This window comes from Leopardus geoffroyi, chromosome D2 (assembly GCF_018350155.1).
Source record: "Leopardus geoffroyi isolate Oge1 chromosome D2, O.geoffroyi_Oge1_pat1.0, whole genome shotgun sequence".
Classification (NCBI taxonomy): Eukaryota; Metazoa; Chordata; class Mammalia; order Carnivora; family Felidae; genus Leopardus; species Leopardus geoffroyi.
Genome location: NC_059334.1, coordinates 48504515 through 48529350, shown reverse-complemented (window position 1 = coordinate 48529350; position 24836 = coordinate 48504515). Strand labels below are relative to the sequence as shown.

Sequence of the window (24836 nt, the reverse complement as noted above, 5' to 3'; positions counted from 1 at the left end):
ACACACAACTACACATCTCCGTCCTCCCTCAGAGAGTAAACAGAGAAAACACAGAACCTCTCTTGGACCCAAAAACCCCATGATAAGGGGCTGCAATTTTATTTCTTTTTTGAGGAAATGAGAATTTTAAACCATTCATGGCTTCTAAGGGTGCATACAAGAGAATATAGCTACTAACCTCAAAGAACTTAGACTTGTGAGAAATAGAAGGGTCTCTTCCAACAGCTGGAGAGCAGGTAGGGACACCTGACCTGGGGGGAGCCAGGTCCTGGCCCTGGCCAGACTCTCAGCTCTTTGTTTCTGTGAGAGAGGTTTCGGAGACAACTGTTAGAAATGTACCAGCTGGCCTGGAGAAGGGGCGCCTAGGGAAAGCCTAGAATGGGGAAAGTATGAGCCTGGTGACAAAAACCAAATTCTGAAAGGTTCCGGAGGCCAGACAAGGATGCTTGCACACAGGAAGACAAAGGGCGGAAGTGGAGAAAGGATGAGGGCAGAGGTGGCTGCATCCAAGTTAAAAAGAAGGAAGGCAGATGGTACTGAAGAACGGCCTCTTCCCATGCACACTGTGTTGCAAGTGGAACAAAGGGCAAAAATGAGGCTGGGAGGGGCCGCCAAGGCTTAACGTCTAGATCATCAAGCTGAAAAACCGGAGATACTATTTTCTTTCTTCCAATCTCCTTAAGCAAAGTCTACTTAGTTTTGGTTGAGAAGAGTCAGCTTGGCCTTTAATATGTGTAGCTTCTCCCTCTTTTATCATCTGTGAAACTACCTTGGGACCCATGTCATAAAAATTGGTCTTTCAAATGATACCAATACTCCATTCTTCTGGAGAAAATTATTAACCCACAATTGTCTATAACCACCCATTACTTCATTTTCCTGAAACTTCACATATTAAAGCAAGATGAGGCCACAGAGGTATGGGGAGCAGAGATGGCCAGAATGATGGTTCTTGGCAAACCAACCTGCAGGCATCCCCTGATGTGGATACAGGAGATATGGGGGGGCATTTTTCAGAGGGGGGAGAAGGACAATCCAGGTCACTGTCCTTCTCCACTGAGCAGAGGGGTGCCCGCAGGACCTTGTTCTTCCATTTTGCAGATACGCTGTCCTCAAAGACATCGTCGTCTCCCATTTCATCGGAGCAGAAGCCCATGCTCCCTGCCAGCCCGCTGGAGGACTTGGCGGTGTGCAGGGGCGCGGCACAGCCCTCCAGCTCATGGAACCTGTGCAGGCTGCTGGCGCTCGAGCCGTGCGAGAGCGAGAACAGGTACCGGAGCAGTCGCCGGCTCCTGGACACAGCTTCAGCATCCGCTCTCTCTTCCAAAAGAGGGACGTGGATGCCCCCCTTGCCAGCTTCCACCTCTGAGGCAACTGAACGGTTGGCAGAAAGGGATGAAACGCAAGAATGTTTGGAACTGCCAAGAGGTTTGTGATGCTGTGCTTTTTTCTCCTTCTGATGGAACCTGTTAATTCTGAGACCTGGATCTTGAGGGAGTATCAATTTCCCTTCGGAGCGAGTTCTTTCCACATAGTCAAAACTTTCCGAAATGTTCTGGGGCTTCTCACCCACATCGTTTAGGGATTTTGAGAACTTTAGTATTCTTCTGGCTTTGGTACTGTCAGCAGGCTTCAAGGCCTGGGTCCATTCTGAACCACAGGAATTTCTCTTTGACAATGTGTCTTTACAGATAACTGTCACAGTGAGCCCTTGTGTCAGAGAACTCTGGCATTGAGGAGCTTTCAAGACAACGGCAGACTGCACGGGACTTTGGTGACAACACTCAGAACACACTGCACTGGAACTGCATGCAGAGAACAGTGGAATAAAAGCACAGAAAGTAAAAAACAATCTTAAAAGAGAATAGACATCAAAGTGAAGAAATGAGACCCATGTGGTAACTTGGTGAGCAAACAGCACATAAAATTGGGCCAGCTGTTTAGAGCAAAGGCATTCTGACCAAGCAAATGGAAAATCGAGAACCTATAGGCACTAATGCTTATTTCTGGGATGTCACATGAACCACGGCAACATCTGAAGCAGAGCATTACCTGCAGATGTCCTGATTGGATGGCGTGACAGAAGTGCGAGAGAAGGCGGACACTGGAGCCGACGCCAACGAAGAACCCCCAGCCTGCAACGACACACCTCCAGTCAGTTTCAGAGGAAAGAGTAAAGGGGACAGTGAACACCATCCCCTTCTGAACGGCAATGGACAGAGAATCTAAGAACATCTGCCCTTCCTACTGTTCGGTGAATAACATCCATTAGGTCCCTATGAGTTGAGACCAAACAAATCAAACAGCACTCTTTCCCTTTATGTGGGTCAAAGTGTAGCCAAGAAATATTTAAGACTTCAGAGCAGTAATACCGATCTCCTGCAGATTCAGTGGTCCTTTATTTCCTGAGCATCTAAATTTAATTAGTTCATACATAAATCAAGAAACCAAGTACTAGACAGAGGGGCTCCTGGCTGGCTCAGCAGGTAGAGCATGTGACTCTTGATCTCAGGGTTGTGAGTTCAAGCCCCAGGCTGGGCATGAGGTGGGGGGAGGAGGGGAAGGGAGAAGGGAGGGAGGGAGGAACCAAGTACTAGATGGTATATGCAAATGCAAAAGAAATGTGAGGTGCCGACAATGCCAGTGCTCACCTTTCCCACCTGGCACTCTTTATTTAACCTGGTTCTGGGGATGAGCCTAATCAAGGGTAGCAGGCTGTGAGTGCTCTCTACTACTCACCTCACACTGGGTCCATGAAACCTTGCTACCCTATCAGAGCTCTTTACACAAAAAAGAGACTAGCTAACCACAGAGCCACCAATCCATAGCTCAACCCAGGGCCCAGAAGGGGGCTGAGCACAGAAGGCTCCCAAGAGTCCTAGTCATGGGATTGGGAATTAAGAAAAATAAGAAAACTTAAATTTGAAAGAATGTATAGCACAAAGTCATGGCATAGACCAGGAGTACTGAGGGGCTATGAATATCCCAAAATGAGACAAGAGCTCTAGGAAGGTGAGAAAGCACCATAATAAGAAGAGAAGTGGAAGGAGAGGAACAAGAATATAAGGGTGTACCTGAGCTGAGGAAGCAGAGCCACTGCTAAAGGGTCCCCCAGCCTCCTACAACCTCTGTGTGGTCCTTGCCTTCTCTAGACTGCCAATTCCTGCATTCCTACAGCCCTCAGAGAACCATACGTATTCACATAAATGTGTTCCTCCCTCCTCAGACAGTCAGCCTGAGTGAGCATGTGCCCCACACAACACAACCCAAACAGCCACATGAAAACAGTACTATGAGTCCATTACCAAGAGCAAGCCCACATCACCTCCCTACCTTCCCCAGGCCCCCCACGTAGCCTTCAGTACTGCTCCTTGTTTTGAAGAGCCCCACTTTGGCCCACAATTCCCCGGCTGAGGCTTAGCCTCCACTCTTGCTAAGTGCGATCTCCACGGGTGTGCTCTCATCCTGGCACTCAAGTTACAGAACCCCTGCCACGGGCCAGCCACCAAGACAGGCAGCACCACTGTCCAGAAGCTCTCCCCATCCGCCTTCTCCAGCAAATGCACCCACCCGAAGAGAGCCAGGACTGGCACTCTGATTGAGGGCTTCAATGGACCACTATTCCTGCTCCCGAGCAATAGAATTAAATGTCACTTCAAATCCAGCTCAGCCTGAAACCTGGTCCAGGAAGTTACATGATATCATACAGCATGTATATGCTAAAATCATGCAGTGTTACTCAACTAGCACATCTTCTGAGTCACCAAAGTATCCACATATTCTAACTAAATGTGGAAAATATTCAGCGTCCTGGGAAGAGATGGGTCTCAGACAGGAAGCTGAAATCAAGGGAAAATGGCCTCTCATTCCTGCTCTGAATTCAAGTGATCCATGTCCAAAAGGGAAGTCTGGGTGGTGATTGCATCATTACACACCTGCAACGGGGGAGTGCTTGGAGGCAGGGGCGAAGAGCCTCAGAGGAGAACAAGGCCTGCACCAAGTAGGCAGCCAGACAGTCCGCACACACAACAGGACCTGGGATCACTTCCCCACGAATTTCGTGTCTCAGGTGGACTCCTGGGAACGCACACAGTCACGTCTGTACTTAGAACAGAGCGTCACACCTATGAGATGGTGACAATGGTCCCAAGACCCTTGTCTGCTTATCTGGGAAACAGGAACAGGCTCAGCATCCTCTGTCTGGGCCCCTGTCCTCATTTCATTCTCTCCAATGCCACAAAAAATATCATGAGACACTTTTCAGCAAGCTGATAAATGTCCAAGCCTCAACAAGCCTCCCAAGTACAGAGAAAATTTTTCTCTTATTAGATCATGATTTTCAAGGAAATTTTAACTATCTACTTACTGCTGTTTTATATGAGTACAAACCAACAAATGCCTTATGCCAGCTGAATGAGAAAACTAGCAAGATTCGTGGGGCCATGAGAGCTTCCATTAAGAGGTTCCGGCTGTTACCAGCTGAAGAGAAGCACCTGTTGAAGCTCAGGACCAGTCCTCATGTAAAACGATCACCAAAGCACAGCATCAACAACTTTACAGAGCTTAACTCATAACTGGTATCCAGCTGAATAAAACATCTACCAACCTACCAACGAGGATTTCAAAGGCTGGACTGATCGTCAACAGCAAGGACAAAAGGAAGCCTACAAATACAGTTCAAATACAGCACCAGGGTCCAACCGGGGGAGTCAAGGTAAGTCAAGGGGCTGGCAGTCACCTGGACAGCTCTTTCACTCTTCCCGAGGCAGTGGGCTGGTGGCATGGGGGAGGTTATGGGACAACAGCACTCACCTTAAGGGAAAAGGAGAACACCCTTTCTCCTCCACAAGATCAGACCACACAGGACTGCTGTTGATGAAAGTATGTGTAAATGTTCATAATGAGAAAATTATGTGTCAACAAAATGAAAGCCACGTGCTCCTGGAGCTCTCTGTCGGTCCTCAAACAAGAGACTTTGTGGTCATGGAAAGGAGTGTAAAACAGCTTCCTGCAGTGATGACCTGCCCCGGAGAACAGGCCCCTCGGCGAAGGGCCTCCTGCATCCGCCCTCAGAAGACAAGAGGAAGCACAAGAAGTGCCTGGTGCAGAGCCCCAGCTCCTACTTCCTGGACGTGAGGTGCCCAGGGTGCTACAAAATCACCATGTGTTCAGACACGTGCAAAGTGGTATTGTGTGTGGGTTGCTCCACCGTCCTGTGCCAGCCCACAGAGGATCAGCAAGGCTCACAGAAGGACACTCCTTCAGACGGAAGCAGCACTGAAAGCACCCTGAATCAACATGAATGGGAAACTAACCCAATAAACAGATTTTGGAGGAAGAGAAGAAAAAAAAAAATGTAAAGCAATCTCACCACAAAAAAAATTTCATAAAAACCCCTCTTCTTAAGATGTCATAATCAACTACACAAAATAAACCTCTGGATTACATAGAGAGTCCATTCCCAGCTGATTTTATTTCTTAGGAATGACAATTTTAGACAATTTGTTTTGCACTACTCAAGTCACTCAGTGGTTGCCCTTCCCTATCATATAACTCACTGTTTTAAATGATTTCATCAAGGCTATCAGAAACAACCAAAAGAAAACTTCCCATGTAGCCTTGGTAGAAGCTGGCACTTCATTCTCCCTGTTTCTTTTTGCTAGAACTTACTGCCATTCAAAGGGCAGACTCAGCGAGTACACTTCTCAGTCCGTGGCAGGAACTTACCAATTTTACATCAGAGGGACTTTCCCTCTGCAAGACACCAGCCGTACCTTTCCCGGCTCCCCTGCTTCACTTCCTTCCCTCGCTCCTTCCACTAGGTTGCTTCCCAACCCCCTTCTCTGCCACCTCCTCTTTCTTCTCTGCTGCAAACTTCCACTGCGCCTTCTTTTATCAGCAAAGCTTCTTTTAAACATTTGAGGTCTCAGGCTCCTAACAAAAGTAAATTCACTCTCTGATTTACATCAACAGGTACAGGGCCACAAGAAATGGTCTGGTTGGGTTCATTTGCTTTTTTTTTTTTTTTTTTTTTTTTTAAGTTTATTTACTTATATTTTGAGAGAGTGGAAGAAGGGCAAAGGGAGAGGGGCAGAGAGAGGGAGAGAGAGACAGAGAGACGGAGAGAGAGAGGGAGACAGGGAGAGAATCCCGAGCGGGGGAGAGGGGTAGAGAGAATCTGCTGTCAGCACACAGCCCGACTCAGGACTCCAACCCACCAATCATGAAACCATGACCTGAGCCAAGATCAAGAGTCAGCCGCTTAACTGACCGAGCCACCCAGGAGCCTCTAGGTTCATTTGATTTTAAGCCAGGAGCAATTTGAAGAAAGACTGGGTAAGGAGGGTAAGAGACAAGTAAGGCCCCTATTTACAATTGACCTCAAACTTAACAGAAAAAATTGGGAAAGTACAGATGGCTCTTAAAACATAAAAAGATGCTTACCTTACCCTCTCTTACAGTGAGAAATACAAATTAAAACTATAACAAAATGTACTATCAACAACAAAAGTCTGTTTTTTAAATCACAGAATACCTGTGTTGGCAAAAGTGCGGGAGAACAGCCATGCTTATACACCGCCGGTGGGAAAGCAAACGGCTAAACTTCACAAGACAGCAATGTGGCAATTAGATTCTAAATTACAAATGCACGTTCGCTTGGGCCCAGCAATTCTCCTTTCAGGAATCCATCCTCACACATATATACAGAGAGGTTTGCTCAGCATTGTTTGTGGGAACAGTCGCCTGCCATAACCTCAGTGCCCCTGGGCTTGGAGCGGAGTCCATACTGGGCACAAGGAGGGAATGGGCAGAGGGGAGGGCCATGCTCTGTGTGTGGGCCTGTGCAGACTGTTTATCAGGGGAAGGGTGCACACTTCAAGGCTCCTAACAGTGGTTTGCTCTGACATGCGGAAGGAGACCAGGGACCCTGGGCAGGAGAAACAAGTACTTCAATGGAGACCCTTCCCAACCATGACACCACTTTTACCATCAGTAGGTATTTCCTAACTACAGATTGATTTTTAAAAAATAACATGTGATTAAAAGTTTAAGAAGTAAAATAAAACCACAAAAGCACAACCAACTGTATCGATTTCCAACTCTGGGAAAACCAGTAAAGAAACTGGTCTAGTGAGTCATAATCTACATTTTTAAAAAACAAAATAAAATAGAAGATGTCAGAATGCATCTGACATCACAAGGATGAAGTCTTTTGGAGGAAATTTTTCTTTCAGTTGTGTTTGTGAGTGAACTGAGTTTCAACGTAAAAACTATTTCTTACCAAGGATCATGGTCAAAATAATTTGAAGTCATTACTGTATTTCCACAAAGAAAATACAAAATATCAAAACAAGTTAGAGAAGAAGATGGCTAATCAAGAGAGCAATTTATACCATCAGCACAGAGATTTCAGAGGTGAGGGCTCTGACAGCACCCAAGAGAGAGGGGCTTTCCTTTACAAGGACAGCATTTGCCAGCTGTGTTAGGTTTCTATTGCTGTGTAACAAATTGCCGCAAACTTAGTGGCTTAAAACCACACGAATTTATAATCTGGCACACAGTGTGACGGGATCCTCTGCTCAGGGCCTCCCACCTTTCTTGAGGCTCTGGGGAAGAATACACTTCACATTCATTCATTGTTGGCAAGATCCAGTTCCCTGCAGGCTGTCCCAAGTTGGGGGCCACCTGCACGCCCCATCGATCCCTCCCATGTTCAAGTCCATTCTTACTTCTAATCTCTCGTGTCCTCTTCTGCCACCAGCCAGAGAAAGTACTCTGCTTTTAAGAGCTCACATGATTCCACTCATACAATATAACATCGTGGGAATGACGTCTCATGATTCACGGGTTCTGGACATCAGGATGGGGCATTTTAGAAACCGTGCTTACCAGACCAGCTTACGTTCACTTATTGCTCGGTACGTTACTAAAGGCTACTGCCCATCCTCACTCCCTCTCAAACCACGAGATAATAATCTGTCCCTTACTGCCACCTCAGCAGGCCTGACTTCACATAATAAAGCCAAATAGAGTCTCATTTGGTGTTTGTACTCTGCAGTACAGGCTGCAACTGCATTTCAGTAAACTTTCTGCTCAGCACAGAAGTTGCTCTGTGAAAACAAATGCTTCCTTATAACAGACTCTGATTTCTATAAATAAATACCCAGTTGTATTCAACTGCAAAAATGAGCTACCATTGAAGGAGAGGCCAGTTCTGTGGCTGCTCTAATACATGTTGACTCTTGATGAAGGGCTGTGCCAAGAACAAGCTTTCACAATGGCAATTAATTAAAACTGACCACTAAGAAAGTAAATATAGAATATATACAATATAGGATTCATGGAGGAGAGTGTGCACTAAAAACTACTGAATTCTAAAATGAGTTCCATTATAAACGACTCTCAGCACTGCCTAGCAAGTAACACTAACACTGAATTCTTTTCTTCGGGGGCCTTTTAGAGACAGTTAGAACTACGTGAATACTACTACGTCCCCAGCACAATGAGGGGCATATATCACAGTACTGTTAGAGGCAAAGCAACAGGTGAAGGAACCTTCTCATGGCTCATCTCCTAAAGTAGGCTTCCAGCTACTGTTGGGAACCTTACAAATATAGCTTGCTTTCAATAAACTACGCTGATAGCAATGATTTCTGAGCAAAGATGGTTTCACATTCCCAGAACGTCCAAGTATAACCATATAAAGATCCAAAATCATGGTACTGTGTCGCCCAGCACTCCACCCTCCCCCCTTGCCCCTCCTGGGGCCGCTCCAACACCTCACGCTGCGTGACTGGCCCCTCCACAGGTTGCTCCTCAAAAAGTGGTTTTTACTGTACTTGTTACCCTGGTTCAATTCTGTCACAGCAGTTATCAAGGTTCATAAAAAGATGTTTCTGTAATAATATGCTAACTCAGAAGCTGCTGCTGTTTAGCCTAGTGTAGTGCCCGGCACACAGTAGGTGTTCGCGTACAGCTGAATGAATAAAACAAGTACACTCTGGAGTGACTGCCTATTCGTAGGTGTAAAACAGGTTCTCAAACTTGTTGGTCTTAGGACCCCTTTATGCTCTAAAAAATTACTGAGGTCCCCAAAGAGCTTGTGTTTATGTGGGTGACATCAATCAATCTTTACTATACTTGAAGACCTTAAACCACAAGGCCACCAGCACATATTCCACTAGTGTCTGAGAGAAGATGCCATCTCTCATGCTGGAAGCTCCACTGTGCATTCATGAGAGAGTAAGAGTGAAAAGGCAAATAAATAACCTGCTGGTGTTATTCGACACTGGTTTTAACCCTGCCTTTTCCCCCCACAAGAAGACTCGGAACCAAATTTTGAAAAGAAACCACTGGAGACCAAGCTGTAGCCCAAAACTAAACTGTAACCAGTCAGAAGAAAACAATAAATGCAAATATGGTCTCTGCAAAAGGGGAGCCAATAGCAAAACACTGCCCATGACGCTCCATCAGGATCCCAAGTGAGGCTGCACTGTGTTGATGATGCCACTCAACTCCTCCAAGTCATTCCCCTGCTCCTGCCACAGGAAAATAAGTATCTTGTCTTTGGGATGTTTTCTTCAGAATAAATTAGGAAAGGCATATTTTGCCTTGTACTTAACCTGTAAGTCTGAGCAACCTAAGTCTGTCTCCAATCAACTTTGCACTCAGAAGCACAGAGAAGCAGACACTGGTCTTGACAACCATAGCACATGTGTGGCCTCCCTCCTAGGGCTGTATTTACATCTACACACAACATCCTCCTATAACTCATTCCTATCTGATGGCAGTCAAAACTAGAAAATACTTGAGAGATCTAGGAGAGTCAATGCTTAAATTCACTGAGATTTGCTTGCCAAAAAACAGAACAGCAATAATTTTAAGGGCTTGTTACACATGCCCAGTCTGACTTCTACCCAGGAACATTTGATCAACCAGAGGCACATAATGCTCATGGTATCTGAATAAAATTATGCAGAGCTCTAAAATATTCTACTAGGTACCAGCCTTCAGCAATGTCAGCCTAGTAAGACTAGCTGCCTGGCTGCAGAGAGGACAATACCCGTGCTCCAGGCTTCATGATACAGATCTAGCTTACCACTGCCATCTTCCTGTAAGTGCTACCAATCATGAACTTGCTTAAGAAATTGTGTCACCTGGACCAAGTCCTATTCCCAGGGTCAAATGAGAATGCTTCTCTCATTGTAAATTAATGCCATATCTGGGTGTTATGAGAGGCCTGAGCAGAGGCTCTAGAAAGTCCAGCCCTTAGGATGAGCCTGACCTAAGCAAATTCCTGGTATCTAAAAAAAACTCCAGTGGCGCCTGGGTGTAGCTCAGTTGGGTAGGCATCTGCCTCTTGATTTCAGCTCAGGTCATGATCTCACAGATGGTGGGATGCAGCCTCACATCAGGCTCCGTACCAACAGTAAGAAGGCGACCTAGAATTCTCTCTCTCCCTCTCTCTCTGACGCTCCCTTGAGCATGCTTGTACTCTGTCTCTTTCTCTTTCTCTCTAAAATAAACATTAAAAAAAAAAAATTCTAGTGGTACTGAGTTCAAGCATCCCACAGGGAATTCCAACCTTCTTCTAAAAGATTTTAGGGCAACATACAGTGGTCCTCAGTGTTGGCCCCCAGCCAACATGGCCCCACAGTTTACAGGCACCCTGCAATTGGGCAACTATAACAGTCATCACTCCCAGTATGTATGCCTAATGTCCCGGATTTCCCAAGGAGGGGACAACCAGTTTTCAACAGTTTAATCCTATCCTGGCTGGCTCCTTTTCACTGTTTATGTTCTGCCTTATGTGCCTCCTCCTGAGCTACACCTCTCCCAAGCAGCCCTTCTAAACTTTGGTTCTTTGTTATTCCTTACCTCAGCCCCTTGTCTTTTACCTTCATAATAATTCGCTTCATCTGCCAGGTACTTTATGGAGGTCTGCTTATTCCTCTCTTCTCTGTTTGGTTCAGCATTCAGAGCACAACATCAGGCATAGAGTTAAGTGTGGGACAAGTGTGAACTCATGTAATCCTCACATATGCTGCACTGGGCCCCCTTGTCTACGTTACAGATGAGGACACCTCATGCCAAGGATACCCTATGCCGAGTGAGGAGACAGCCTTTAGGCAGGGGGCAATTGTGGTACAATTCCCCTGAACAGGGAAGCGTATCACTTCACCCTGATGTGTCACAAGCAATCACCACTCTGAGGCTGTATTCTGTACCTCGCCGCATTCCCTTCACCAGTCCGAGCTCCAAATTACCCTGGGAGTGAGGGCCATCTGACAGCCAGGTGCTGCACATCACATTCCTGCAGCACAGACACCCCCCTCCACCCTCCCTTCTCCCTCACCACATGGCCTCCCAAATCCCCTTGTCTGTCACAGTGCTAATTCACAAAGGGCAGAATCAGGAGAAGTGGTGGGTGACAGAATAAGAGTTTAGTTGACATACTGAAGAACATATTTTTCATAGCTACGTTTTAATTTCACATCAGAAAACTAGCAAATCAAAAACGTGATTTCAGATACCATACAGTGATACAAAACGTAATTAAATACAGTAAGCCCGTTTAAAGAAAATGATTACGCAAACAGCACAGGTAGTGCACAAGGTGAGGGTGGGGTGTAGATGGCTCATGCCTGGGGAACCCTGCTGGCCCACACCCTAGGACCCCTCAGCAGGACAAAGGTCAGGGTGAGGCTGCATGGAGAGCTGCATTCAAGTGCCCCTCTTTCCACAAGCATGCCTTCAGGGTCTCACCCTACCTCAGCTTCTCTAGGCACTCGGTCAACAGAACAGGTCTTTTACTAGGGGGCAATTCTACTACTTCTTTAAAAAAAAAAAATAATGATTTGCTACACATTGCTACAATATCATTATAAACTATGATAAGTGCTTTAAATGAATGAGTTTGCAAGTGGCCAAGACCAGATCACCTTAGATGTGGCACATCAAAGTAGAGGGTTTGAATCTTATTCTAAATGCAGTAAGAAGCCACTGAAGGCTTAACAAGAGAAGCATTAGGATTCTATTTACCTAGTTGCTGGGTGGTGGCTGATTTGGGAGGCTGCAAGAATTCAGGCAGATTCTTAGAAAGCTACTGCAGTAATCCAGGGGGCTTGGGCCCAGGACACGGCTGTGACGATGGAGAGAACGATGGGCTAGACATAATGTCTAGCACAACGCTATGCAAATATTTGCTCAACAAACATGTACTAAGCAACTCCAGGGCTCTGAAGTTTTACGGGCAAACAAGATATAACCCTAGCCTCATGGAACTTACTTACTTGTGGGGCAAAGGGGCAACAGTAAAAAAACAAACAAACAAACAAACAAACAAAAAACACCAATAAAAACTCAGGCAGTGAGTGACAGGTGCTCTGTTGAAAACAGGGAAAGGTGACTAGGGGACCGCTTAGGGGGTCAGGATGGGCCACTAGGATGAGATAACAAATTTCATGAAAACTTGCACTTAGAATCAATAAATGATACCCACTTAACGTCATTACCATTGATACAAAACCAAGTACTGGGTAAAGACTCTGTGATCGAAACTGCTTAAATGTCTCAATATTCTTCCTTAATTAACTCTCTAAGAGGATCACACTTGGATGCCCATTTTAAAAACAGATGAGCCACCTAGCTGCCTCTCACACATCCCATCTAACCTTCCTGTTTCCTGTAAGGGGAGTTAGGTTTCTGAGGCTTCAAGAAAACATGGGGTGCCTCCAACAAACACTGAAACACCCCCTGTAACAAACCACTCTGTAACAAAATCTATCTAGCTGGGATACAAAGAGACAGACAGAAGGTTATTTTTACCTGCTCTCAACTTCTAACTTCAAGTAACTTCAGTTACCTGTAAGCGGTAAACTGCATGAGCATAATGCGCTCTGCAGGTGACTGACGACCCTTAGCACAAACCAGTGCTGAACCAAGCTGGAGGCTGAGTCAACAGAAAAAGTCTCCTGAGAGACACAAGGGAGATTCCAGGCAGCATAAAACATGCCTGTGTTCTAACCCTTGTTTGTATCTTCTATGTCAAGGGTACTAAGTATCTGCTTGAGCATGTCTGCTACACTGAAGATGGAGTTTTATGCGCCATGGCCTAAAGGGGCCTCGAACAACAGGCTCATTTTATAAATACTGCAAGAAAGAAATGCAGTCTCAAAAACAAAGTTATCTTTCAGAGCAGTCCTGGCCTCCCTCCCCCAGCACCATGTATCTGGTTCATGCCTAACAACTCTACATCACACAACTTTCTTATTACAGAGGGTACATTTTGCAACAAAATTTCAGGCTGATGGCTCACCGGGAAGCAATGTGTGCACACACCTCTCCAGCGATTTTCCTGGAGGAACCAGGATTTCCAGCGTGGAGGAACTTCTGCTTTGAAAATGGAAGAGGCCCACAACTTCTTGGCCCTCCTCTGTGGCAGAAAACTCTGCTCCACAAAACCAATTTGACAATAAATTTCATATATTGAAAAAAAACAAAAACAAAAACAAAAACAAAAACAAAACTCTGCTCCACACATTAACTCTGTTTTTTTTAATTCTGGACATGATCCCTGGGTTGTGGGATCAAGTCCCATGTCAGGCCATGCACTGAGCGTGAAGCCTGCTTAAGATTATTCTCTCTCTCTCTCTCTCACTCTCTCTCTCTGCCCCTCCCCTACTCTCACTCAAATAAAATAATAATAATAAAAATAATAATAATAATAATGTTACATTCAACTTAACCAGACAGGCCATCTGGATTTGCATCATCTTACTTTTCTCAGTGCTTAAACATTGGGCAGCACCTTCAAAAGTGGTAGGGCAATGGGGCGCCCGGGTGGCTTCATCGGTTAAGCATCCGACTTCGGCTCAGGTCATGATCCCGCAGTTCATGAGTTCAAGCGCCGCATCGGGCTCTGTGCTGACAGCTTGGAGCCTGGAGCCTGCTTCAGATTCGGTGTCTCCCTTTCTCTCTGCCCCTCCCCTGCTTGCACTCTCTCAAAAATAAATAAACGTTAAAAAAAAGTGGTAAGGCAAAACCTGCCATCTCACTCAGACAGTAATGATCTACCACTGTACAGTTCTATTAACTCCCACATTCCTAGCTGAACAAACAGCAGAAGAAAAGAAATGGAGATTGGAACAAGAAGGATTCACTGAAAGGTATTCATGTGAGGTGGATGAAGCCTGCGGCTTTTGAATGACTGTTCTGCGGGGAAGGTCAGGTCAGGAATGCACCAAGGAGTACTCTAAACGGCCTTCGATATCACATAGAGCATATGGACTTTACTTTTTTTTTTAATTTTTTTTTAACGTTTTATTTATTTTTGAGACAGAGAGAGACAGAGCATGAACAGGGGAGGGGCAGAGAGAGAGAGGGAGACACAGAATCTGAAACAGGCTCCAGGCTCTGAGCTGTCAGCACAGACCCCAATGCGGGGCTCGAACTCACGGACCATGAGATCATGACCTGAGCCGAAGTCGGACGCTTAACCAACCAAGCCACCCAGGCGCCCCTACTTTTTATGCATCATGAAGTGGATGAATGATATATGGTGAGGTCAGAAATATGCCTAAGAACAGACTAATTGTCTCAAAGGATTTGCTAGATTCTACTTTTACTTTTAAAAAGGGGGTGATACAAGTGAGAATAGGTATATAGTTTGTAAATTAAAATGGCATATAATGTGTTCATTTCTGACTACTTGGGAGGCTGGAGACAGCAGAAGAGGATCTGTCACATTGTTCAGATCTTCCTGTGACAATCTGTGCCAGTGTCTGGTCAGCTGACACAGACATGGGGAGAAGGCCCATCTCTTCAAGGAGCCTACAAGGACATACTGCATGGACAACAGGTTGGCCAGAGCCCAGGATGGGCCAAGATGAGCAGGGCATGCAAACAAGGTTGCTGAGTGCGAGACACTGTCCGCTGGCTCCTGGGTCACCCCACAGCAGCTGACATGCTCCCGACAGGCTAGTCGAGCGACTACACCACAGGTGTGCCAGGTGCTGTAGGATGGCCAATTCACCCTGTCAGCCCTCATTTTCCTAGCCACTTTCCAACTTGAGGTGGCTCTGGATCCAGTTCTGGGCAGTGAAATGTAAGCACATGTCAGGCAGCTGGCTAGGGCTTCTGGGAAAGCACTTCCTGCTGAAAAGGGTCACTCTCAGCTGACAGACCCCTCCATCCTTCATCATTTTTCTCATTCCTGCCAAGGCCACAGCCGTGGTACCTGGAGGTCCAGCTCCCATCTTGAGGCCATGAGGTAATAGAAAGCATAAGGATGACGACAATGTGCCAAGAAGGTGGCATGGAGAGGACAGAAAATTCCTGAATCACTGACATTTTTGAGCAACTACATCAGCCTTGGACCACCTATCTCCAGACACAATTAGAACCACATAAATCCATAATTATTTAAGTCACCAGAGTTGGCTATTTGTTAAGATCAAATGTGCTCCTAATTGAGGGGGCAGATTTTCTGGTGACTCTCTGAGATTTTTTTTTTTTTTTTACCTGAGAGTAAATGATTTCTCCTGGGAGAAATAGTTTTTTCTCCTATTAGTCACTAACCGTAACACACATTCAGAATCGCCTCACTAGAAAAACATAACTGCCACACACCTTGTTGTATGGTCCTAGAGCAGACTGAGAACTGTGTAAATAACTCTGCATCTTGAAAAGAAAGGAGTATAATCACATTTAAGCTAGGAGAAACCAAACCAAAACCCCAAATCATGAAAATAACATACTTCTGGCACTCTACCTTAGAAATGTTACTTGAATGACTCATGGAATGTCCCAAAGTCTTCTCATTCTGCAAGAAAACCAAACAGGTGTTAAGTATCAAGAAAATGAAATAGGTGATTAAAATGTGCACAGACCATTAATCATAATAATCCTGGCAATCATTCCCTCAACTAGAATTTGCTGAGCGTAAAGTACTATGTGCCAGCAAAAATGAATAAAACAATAGTCCCTGCCCTAAAGGAACTTAAGTTACCAAGAACAGGAATTTGGAATTAACAAAAAATAAGAGGGCTACAAGTGTCTTAAGGCACATTCGAATGGAGGTTCAGAGGTGAGAAATAGCATGTTCAGTTTACTGTGATGTGGTCCATGCTATGAGGATCCACTGTAGGATGAGGAAGAAGAAAGCAGGACAGCTGACACCACCCAGGTTGTCTGGCTGTCAAGTGTTGAGTACTCAAAAGGGACATCCCACCACTCACATCTGTTCCCTCAAGCCTGTTTCTCCTCCTGGGTTAGAGAAATCTGAGAGTCATGCTAGCCTCCTCCATCTTTAGTCACAAAGTCTTATAACAAATTCTTCCTCTGTAATGCCTCAGTCTCCAACTCATTTGCATTTCCACTGTCAATGCTTTAGGTTTAGGTTCTCTTCATTTTCACTTCGAATTCTTGAATAACCTCCTACCTTATCTCTCTCCCTTGAAAATGACCTCCCCGACCCAGAACTGCTATGGACTGGATTGTATTGTGTCCCCTCAAATCCGTATGTTGAAGTTCTAACAACCCCTAGTACTCAGAAGGTGACTGTATTTGGAGATAGGGTCTTTAAAGAGGTAATTATGTTAAAATGAGGTAATCAGGGTGGGACTTGACCCAATATGAATGGTGTTCTTCTAAAGAAGCTGAAATTTGGACAAAGGTACACACAGAGAGAATACCAGGTGAAGACATGGGAGAAGGCAGGGGAGGCCATCTGCACGCCAAGGAGAGAGGCCTCAGATGAAACCAAGCCTGCTGTCACCTTAATCTTGGACTTCTAGCCTCTAGAACCATGAGAAAATTAACTCCTGTTGCTTAAGCACTCACTCGGTGGTGATTTTGTTATAGCAGCCACAGCAAATGAGTAATCTTCCACACTATAATTTTCTTAAAAAAAAAAAAAAAATCAGTGAACATTCCAAATGTAAGTCTGATTTTCTAAAAATAAGAAAGTAACTCTTCTTGATTCCAACTGGCCTTGCTCTAAGCCCAAATGAGTAAAATAAAACAAAACAAAAAAACTATTAATGGAAGAGATGATCTCATTTCCATTTTTAAGATTATATATTCTCTATTCATCTCACATTTCACAATAACCATAGGGAAGACTAGATAAGGCTGAGACACAATTAGCAGGTAAAATTCTTTTGCTCAGTCAGAAGTACAAAGGAGCCAGTAGATCTAAAACTGCTTTGAAAGAGTGGATTCCATGCCACCAAGGCTCCGCCAAAAGAGAACTAGCAATCAAGAAAGTGTTAACTTTCCCCTTTCCCTCAACCCACCAAATTACATACTGCCTTGACTTTGATATACACTTGGCCTTTGAACACTCAACATCCCTAAAATGTTAGCACAGAAACATTTCAAGAGCTCCCAAGTGGCCTGCCAGCTGGCGCTTGTTTTGACAATGTTGTCTTGTCTTCACAGCAATGTAAATGTGCAATTTTTTTATTATTTTCTATATATTCTTTTCTTATTTTATAAATCTGAGTGAAAACAGAAGTTCAAACTCTTGAGTATAATACAATACACTGTTACTAAGTGCATAGCCTCAATGGAATGTTTCTTGGTCTTAAGCAAGTCAATCAGATAGTTATAAAAGAAAAGAACAAAGTGTTGGCAATGTCACCAAAGACTATTTCTAAGAGACCAGATGAATTAGGAATTCCATTCATTCATCTTATTCGCGCCTTCACTCACGGGGAATGGAGAGTCTGTCCACAGAACAGGTAAATCTGTAACCATTCAAGTTTCATTCATGAGTCAAGAATGTACTATGGACAAACACAGGGCACTGCTGTGAATCCAGGCTTAGAGGCTCATCTACTGGCAATTTACCACTAAATTTTAATTTAGTTTACTAAACTAAAACAAAGATACCACACGTCCTGGATTATCGGTAGAGAAAACCATTACAACTGCTATGACATTACCCACTACCTTTCAAGAAATGGCCAGTTTAACACTACCTGGAAATCCACAAAGACGTTCTGAGGTACTAAGAGAAGCAGTAATTCCTTTTCCTGACGTTTTTTGACACTTACCATTTCATAGACAGGGTTATTAGGGTGGGTCTCACTGTTAAGCTAGGTAACTTTATAAATCCAGACTGAGATCAAAAAGTTGCTTATTACCTTATGAACTTGAGAAATAAATTTAATGATATAAGCCTGTGCCCTGTTTCCCTTGTTAGAACAATTCAACTAACCTGAATTTAAGTAAATATTTTTTAAAAGGCTTAAAAAACCTAAAAAAAAAAAGAACAATTCAATATTTTACATTGGTAAAAATCAAACAACCAGCCCCAGCAGATACAGATGTTTTAAAGACTGAATTCTGTCAATATTTAGAATTGCTTCTCCACTGCCTGGCAGATTAACAATTCAGTTCCAACAGACCATTGTAATTTCCCTTAAATGCTGCTACATTTATTCGGACTTACTGAAAATCTAAGAAGTTCAGGACCATAACAGAACTATTTTTCAGGAAGCAAATCCCAGCATGCATTCAAACCAGTGACTCATTCATTCCATACTTATTTACCATGCGACTACCACATGCAAACAACCATATTAGGCACAAAACACGAACAAAAATGAATCTCGCTCCTAGGCCTGTTCTAATGACGATGTCACCACAGAACTGCTTTGAAATTGTGTTTTGATGAGAAATATACAACCGGGGGGAAAATGAACAAAAACATTTTTAAGAACGTTAAAAAGTACATCCATGAATTGTAGCAGGGTACACTGGTACGCTTCGGAATAAAAAGAAGTAAAGTTTACCAAACATCAATGTTAAGAACGGGAATTAGGCATACCAAAGAGAAAAAGAGTTCCATTCCAGTTTAAGCCAAAACTAAGCTTCAATACCCAAGTGATACAGACTTCAGCAAACTATTTTTATAAATCTTTAATATGCTTAGTCACCACTTAATGGGTCCACCATGTTGTAATCCTGGGAGAGAGAAAAGCCTCACTGCTGGTAGCAAAAACTGTTACCTTCTTTCCTCCGAGAAGGCACCAGGTGATGCCACACTGTGATACCACCCGCTCCCCTGACCTTCTCTCCTCTCCATGTGTCTCTGGTGGGCTCTTTTTGTCTACGTTAAGCAAGAGCTCCTCAGAACACAGTTCCATATCCTCTTCTCATTTGTGGTCTCCCTTAGACCAGTGCTTCTGAAACTTTGTGCACTTGAATCATTTAAGGACTTTAGTAAAAATGCAGATTGTGATTTGTTAGGTTCGAGGTGGGTTGAGATTCTGCATTTCCATAAGTTCTCAGGTGACTCCCATGCTACTGGTCCCCAGACTACACTTTAAGATGCAAATTTCATTCCAAATCCTGGGCCAGCATAATCCATAAAGGCTATGATTCATTTTTTTCAACGTTTATTTTTATTTTTATTTTTGGGACAGAGAGAGACAGAGCATGAGCGGGGGAGGGGCAGAGAGAGAGGGAGACACAGAATCGGAAACAGGCTCCAGGCTCTGAGCCATCAGCCCAGAGCCCGATGCGGGGCTCGAACTCACGGACCGCGAGATCGTGACCTGGCTGAAGTCGGACGCTCAACCGACTGCGCCACCCAGGCGCCCCATTTTTTTTTTAATTGAAGTATAACAGTATCATTCTTTTTTTTTTTTTCAGTTTTTTTAAATATGAAATTTATTGTCAAATTGGTTTCCATACAACACCCAGTGCTCATCCCAAAAGGTGCCCTCTTCAATACCCATCACTCACCCTCCCCTCCCTCCCACCCCCCATCTACCCTCAGTTTGTTCTCAGTTTTTAAGAGTTTCTTATGCTTTGGATTCATTTTTTTAAAAAGCAAACCATGGGGGCGCCTGGGTGGCGCAGTCGGTTAAGCGTCCGACTTCAGCCAGGTCACGATCTCGCGGTCCGTGAGTTCGAGCCCCGCGTCAGGCTCTGGGCTGACGCTCAGAGCCTGGAGCCTGTTTCCGATTCTGTGTCTCCCTCTCTCTCTGCCCCTCCCCCGTTCATGCTCTGTCTCTCTCTCTGTCCCAAAAATAAAAAATAAAAAAAACGTTGAAAAAAAAAAAAAATTAAAAAAAAAAAAAAAAAAAAAAAGCAAACCATGACTGGGGCGCCTGGGTGGCGCAGTCGGTTAAGCGTCCGACTTCAGCCAGGTCACGATCTCGCGGTCCGTGAGTTCGAGCCCTGCGTCAGGCTCTGGGCTGATGGCTCAGAGCCTGGAGCCTGTTTCCGATTCTGTGTCTCCCTCTCTCTCTGCGCCTCCCCCATTCACGCTCTGTCTCTCTCTGTCCCAAAAATAAATAAACGTTGAAAAAAAAAAAAAGCAAACCATGACTAATATAAAAGTGAATTTCTGCATACAATATGGCAGTGAGCTCACAACTGAGTTAATACAAATAAATCAATCAGGAAACTGACTGATACATACACTGGGAAAGGAGTCTGAGGGTGTGAGAAAGAGAAGTTTTATTAATGTAAGATGTTACCAAATCACAAAGATAAAGAGAAGCTCTGTTTAAGAATAAGGGACATTTCATAACTTAATCAGTCCTGTCAATGGCGTTTTCCAAGTCCATGTGTGGCTCCAATAGCAGAGCCCACAGAGACCAAATACGCCCTAGAAAGTAGAAGCCAAGAATTAACAAGAAGACAATGAGGTGAGATGTCTAAGCAAGTTTTAAGGATTTTGTATAAAGGAGTCAAACAATTAAACTTCATGTGGGAGCTTCCCTGAAACTCTGACCAGGACCAGTGATTAAAAACACAAGAAACAAACAAGGAAAAAACAAAACAAAACAAAAACACTCTGTGTAACCGGTAACTACGTATCTACCCAATACTCATCCCTGCCAACAGAACAAATTTGTTCTGAGCAGGAATGGACCCAACCCAAAGCTCTCACTTTCTCACTCTCTCACTCTCTTTTGCAGTTAAGGCTAAATATGTAAGAAAGTTCTCCCTAGACATTAAACTTGAGGTTTTCTGGGAGAACATTTTGGTTTCCTGATACAGCCATTGCTCCTTTCTCCAGCATTCCTCCTTTCCTCAGTCACCCTGGAATAAAGATGGCATGCCAGGAGGTGCAGCAATCACGGTGGGACAGTGAGGAGAAAAAGTATACGCACAGGTCTCCAACTTTTTAGTCTTAGGGCACCTTTACAATGTAAGTTACTGAAGACTCCCAACATTTTGAGTATGTGGGTTATATATATTTATATTTTCCACATTACAAATTAAAACAGGGGCACCTGGGTGGCTCAGTTGGCTAAGCGTCTGACTTTTGATCTGGGCTCAGGTCATGATCTCACGGTTCACAGGATCAAGCTTCACGCCAGGCTCTGCATGAATAGCACAGAGCCTGCTTGGGATTCTCTCTCTCTCTCTTTCTCTCTCTCTCAGCCTTCCCCACCCCCACTCATGTGCTCTCCCTCTCTCAAAATAAAACTTAAAAAAAAAAGAAAAGAATGTTTACAATATGAATCTCTTAATTCAATTAGGATAATAAGCCCAGTTAATATAAATAACATTTCCATGAAAATAACTATCTTTCTGAAGAAAAATAAGTGCACAGAGTAACACAGTTTTATATTTTTGTAAATCTTTTGGATTTATAAAGTTATCGTCCAATTAATAGAAGACAGCTGGATTCTCATATGTGCTCGCACATTCAATCTCCTCTGTTGTTTTTAACTGAAGTAAATGAAGAAAATTTGGCCTTATACAGTTAGGTATTTATAAAAGGAATGTGTATTTAAAAACTATTTGAGGTAACTGGATATTCTTTGTACTACACAAAAACTCAAGTAATTAGCTGTGATGTAAACTCTAAAGTGACATTAATAAATTTTTAATACTCCATTAAAATCAACTGGCCCATCTTTTACTTTGATTTTCTCTCTTAATCATGTATGACTCTATAACATCACACCCTTGGCCATTTAGAAATTATTGGTTCACTGAGTTATACAACTCTTTCAATACTGACACAATCCGTTATGCAACATGAAAAAAAAATAACTCATTAATATGACAACCAGCGTCTTTAACTATTGAAAAGTTACCAAGCTCACAGTGATGGATACAAGTTTTCCAAAATTCTAATTTTTGCTTAGAGATGTCAAATTTTTTCATTGGCAACCAAAACTGTTATTTGCTTTCCTTGAAAAGAAAAACTGGCTCATTCATTCAATTTAGAGAAAATGTCTGACAAATCTCCAAGTCGGAATAACTAGAATTTGCCAGTAATTCTTTCAAATAAAAATTATATTCCATTAAAAACACTGACTAGTTAACTTAGCAACTCAATCATAGACGTGCTTTACCCTGAGGCAATCGCTGCACTCTGGCATGCAGTAGAAATGATTTATACCAAATATGCAAAGATGGAATAAAACACATAATCTATAATGAGGAGAACAGTCAATTAAAAATGACACACATATTGGGGCGCTTGGGTGGCGCAGTCGGTTAAGCGTCCGACTTCAGCCAGGTCACGATCTCGCGGTCCGTGAGTTCGAGCCCCGCGTCAGGCTCTGGGCTGATGACTCAGAGCCTGGAGCCTGTTTCCGATTCTGTGTCTCCCTCTCTCTCTGCCCCTCCCCCGTTCATGCTCTGTCTCTCTCTGTCCCAAAAATAAATAAACGATGAAAAAAAAAAATGACACACATATTAAAATTAGAAGAAAATGAAGTCAAAGTATTGTTACAACTGTCTTTGAAATGTTCCCAACGTTAAAGAGATGTAAGGTATAAGAAATATATCAAACTTCCAAAGATAAGCAAGCACTAAAAAAGCTATACAAAGAGATACACTTGCTAACACCATACATAAAATAAAAAGAAATTCTTAAAAGTGTTCGACTAGCCCACATGATGGTAAGAAAAAGAGAAGTAAGAGAGATGGGGAGAGATAACAAAACAGTAGAACAGAAAATAAAAGTAAAGTAAAATGGCACCCTTAATTCCTAAAGTATCAGAAACTATCCTAGGAGCGTAGAGCAAATAGAGAAACATTTATTCAAGAAAACTGACTACACCTTGGTAAGAACACTGTGGCATCTGAACCACAACCCAGTCCATCCTCAGGCTGACAGAAGCTCTACTCTGGGAGGGTGCAGCCAAGAGAAAATGGCTCTATTTCTCCCCAGCTCCCAACAGCACAGAATGGTATCTCCAGGAGAGGCAGGCCCGAAGCATTACACATCCTACTCCACCATCTCCATATTGTAGAAGCCACGTTCCAGGCAAAAGTGGTTAGAAGTAGGTCTGGGCTCTCTCCGGCACAATGCCCACTGGCAAAGCAGAAGCTCTACTCCAGGCATGGTAGACTGAGTGTAATGTGGTCCCAACTTTGCTTGGCCCCACAGACTAATAGGGTGGAAGTTCCACACCAAGAAAGGCAAAACAAGAAAGCCACAGGCTACTACCCTACCAATGTACTGCTCATAAAGCAGGTGTGTCACTTCAAAAGATGTGGGTCACCTTACCTGCCCCCAGCTCTAGAGCGTAAGCTTTGATTTTGCAAAGGTGGAAAGGCAGGCCAAGAGAAGAGAGCTCCTCTGTTATCTCCAAGGAAACAAACATTATAATAGAATACGTAGAAATTCAAGGCTAATGGTGCTGGCAAAAACGATGACATTTTATGAGGAGACTGGTAGCTCCAAGAGAGCAACAAGCAAAATCACAAAACAACTAAAAGTGTACCACAGAAAAGCAGGGACAGAGACAACTAAGAAGGTCCTCCAGAGGATGGAAGAAACCTCAGATACTGGTCTTGAAAACAAGAGCAGCAGGGGCACTGGGATGGCTCAGTTGGTGAAGCATCGTGACTTGAGCTCAGGTCATGATCTTGAGGCTCAGGAGTTCAAGCCCCACATCAGGCTCTGTGCTGAGAGCTCAGGTCCTGGAGTCTGCTTTAGATTCTATGTCCCCCCCCCCCCCCCCGCCTCTCTCTCTCTCTGCTCTCTCTCCTCTGCTCTCTCTCTCTCTCTCAAAAATCAACGTTAGATTTTTTTTTCTTTTTTAAAGAAAACAACTGCAGCAAAGGGATCTGAATTTACTTGGATCAGACCATGGAACAATGCCCTATGAAACTGTCCAAAATAGCAGAGCAATCAGCCAGCAGTTAATGGAACTAAAAACTCAGTGTGAAATCAACAGAGACATGAAAACTTAACATATCAGGGAAAGGCACAGTCAAAAAGAACACTGCTATAAACAGTCATCTCAACTTGAGAGAATGCAAGCCCAAGGCTCACCTCTCTGAAAAGCAAAATCAAACTATATATTGTGAGGAAAACCGATTTTACTGTAAAAATCTGTAAGTTTTACTGTAACTTTTACAAGTTACTAAACAAAGAACAACCCCCAGGAGGTAGGGGGGGGAGGGCTGTAGAAAAATTTAATTCAGAGATGCTAAAAAGTATTATCTAAAATATACAGCATTGGGGCGCCTGGGTGGCTCAGTCGGTTGAGCGTCTGACTTCAGCTCAGGTCACGATCTCATGGTTCATGAGTTCGAGCCCCGCATCAGGCTCTGGGCTGATGGCTCAGAGCCTGGAGCCTGCTTCCGATTCTGTGTCTCCCTCTCTCTCTGCCCCTCCCCCATTCATACTCTGTCTCTCTCTGTCTCAAAAATAAATAAACATTAAAAAAAAATTAAAAAAATAAAATAAAATAAAATAAAATATACAGCATTAAGTAAAAAAATTACAAGACCTGCAGAGAAAGAGGAAAGTATAACCCAAAGAGGAAAAAAAGGCAGTTAACAGAAAAGTCCCTTGAGCGTGCCCACAAATCATCTTTAGTACACAAAGGCTTCAAAGTAAC

At 43.8% G+C, this 24836-nt stretch overlaps 1 protein-coding gene across 10 annotated transcripts in view; it reads right to left on the bottom strand.

The window, feature by feature from the left end:
* The window catches only part of MARCHF8 (membrane associated ring-CH-type finger 8), a 125960-nt gene that overhangs the window by 7149 nt on the left and 93975 nt on the right, over positions 1 to 24836 (bottom strand). For 8 of the 10 annotated variants that reach the window (XM_045438060.1, XM_045438056.1, XM_045438062.1 and 5 more), the window contains 3 exons: positions 15773 to 15823; positions 2053 to 2135; positions 966 to 1805 (listed from right to left, as the gene is read on the bottom strand). In XM_045438060.1, the coding sequence (XP_045294016.1) occupies positions 966 to 1805; positions 2053 to 2135; positions 15773 to 15823 (974 nt within the window). Of the gene's footprint in view, positions 1 to 965; positions 1806 to 2052; positions 2136 to 15772; positions 15824 to 21257; positions 21402 to 24836 lie in introns of those variants that run through there. The other 2 variants (XM_045438065.1, XM_045438066.1) reach the window with 2 other exon arrangements.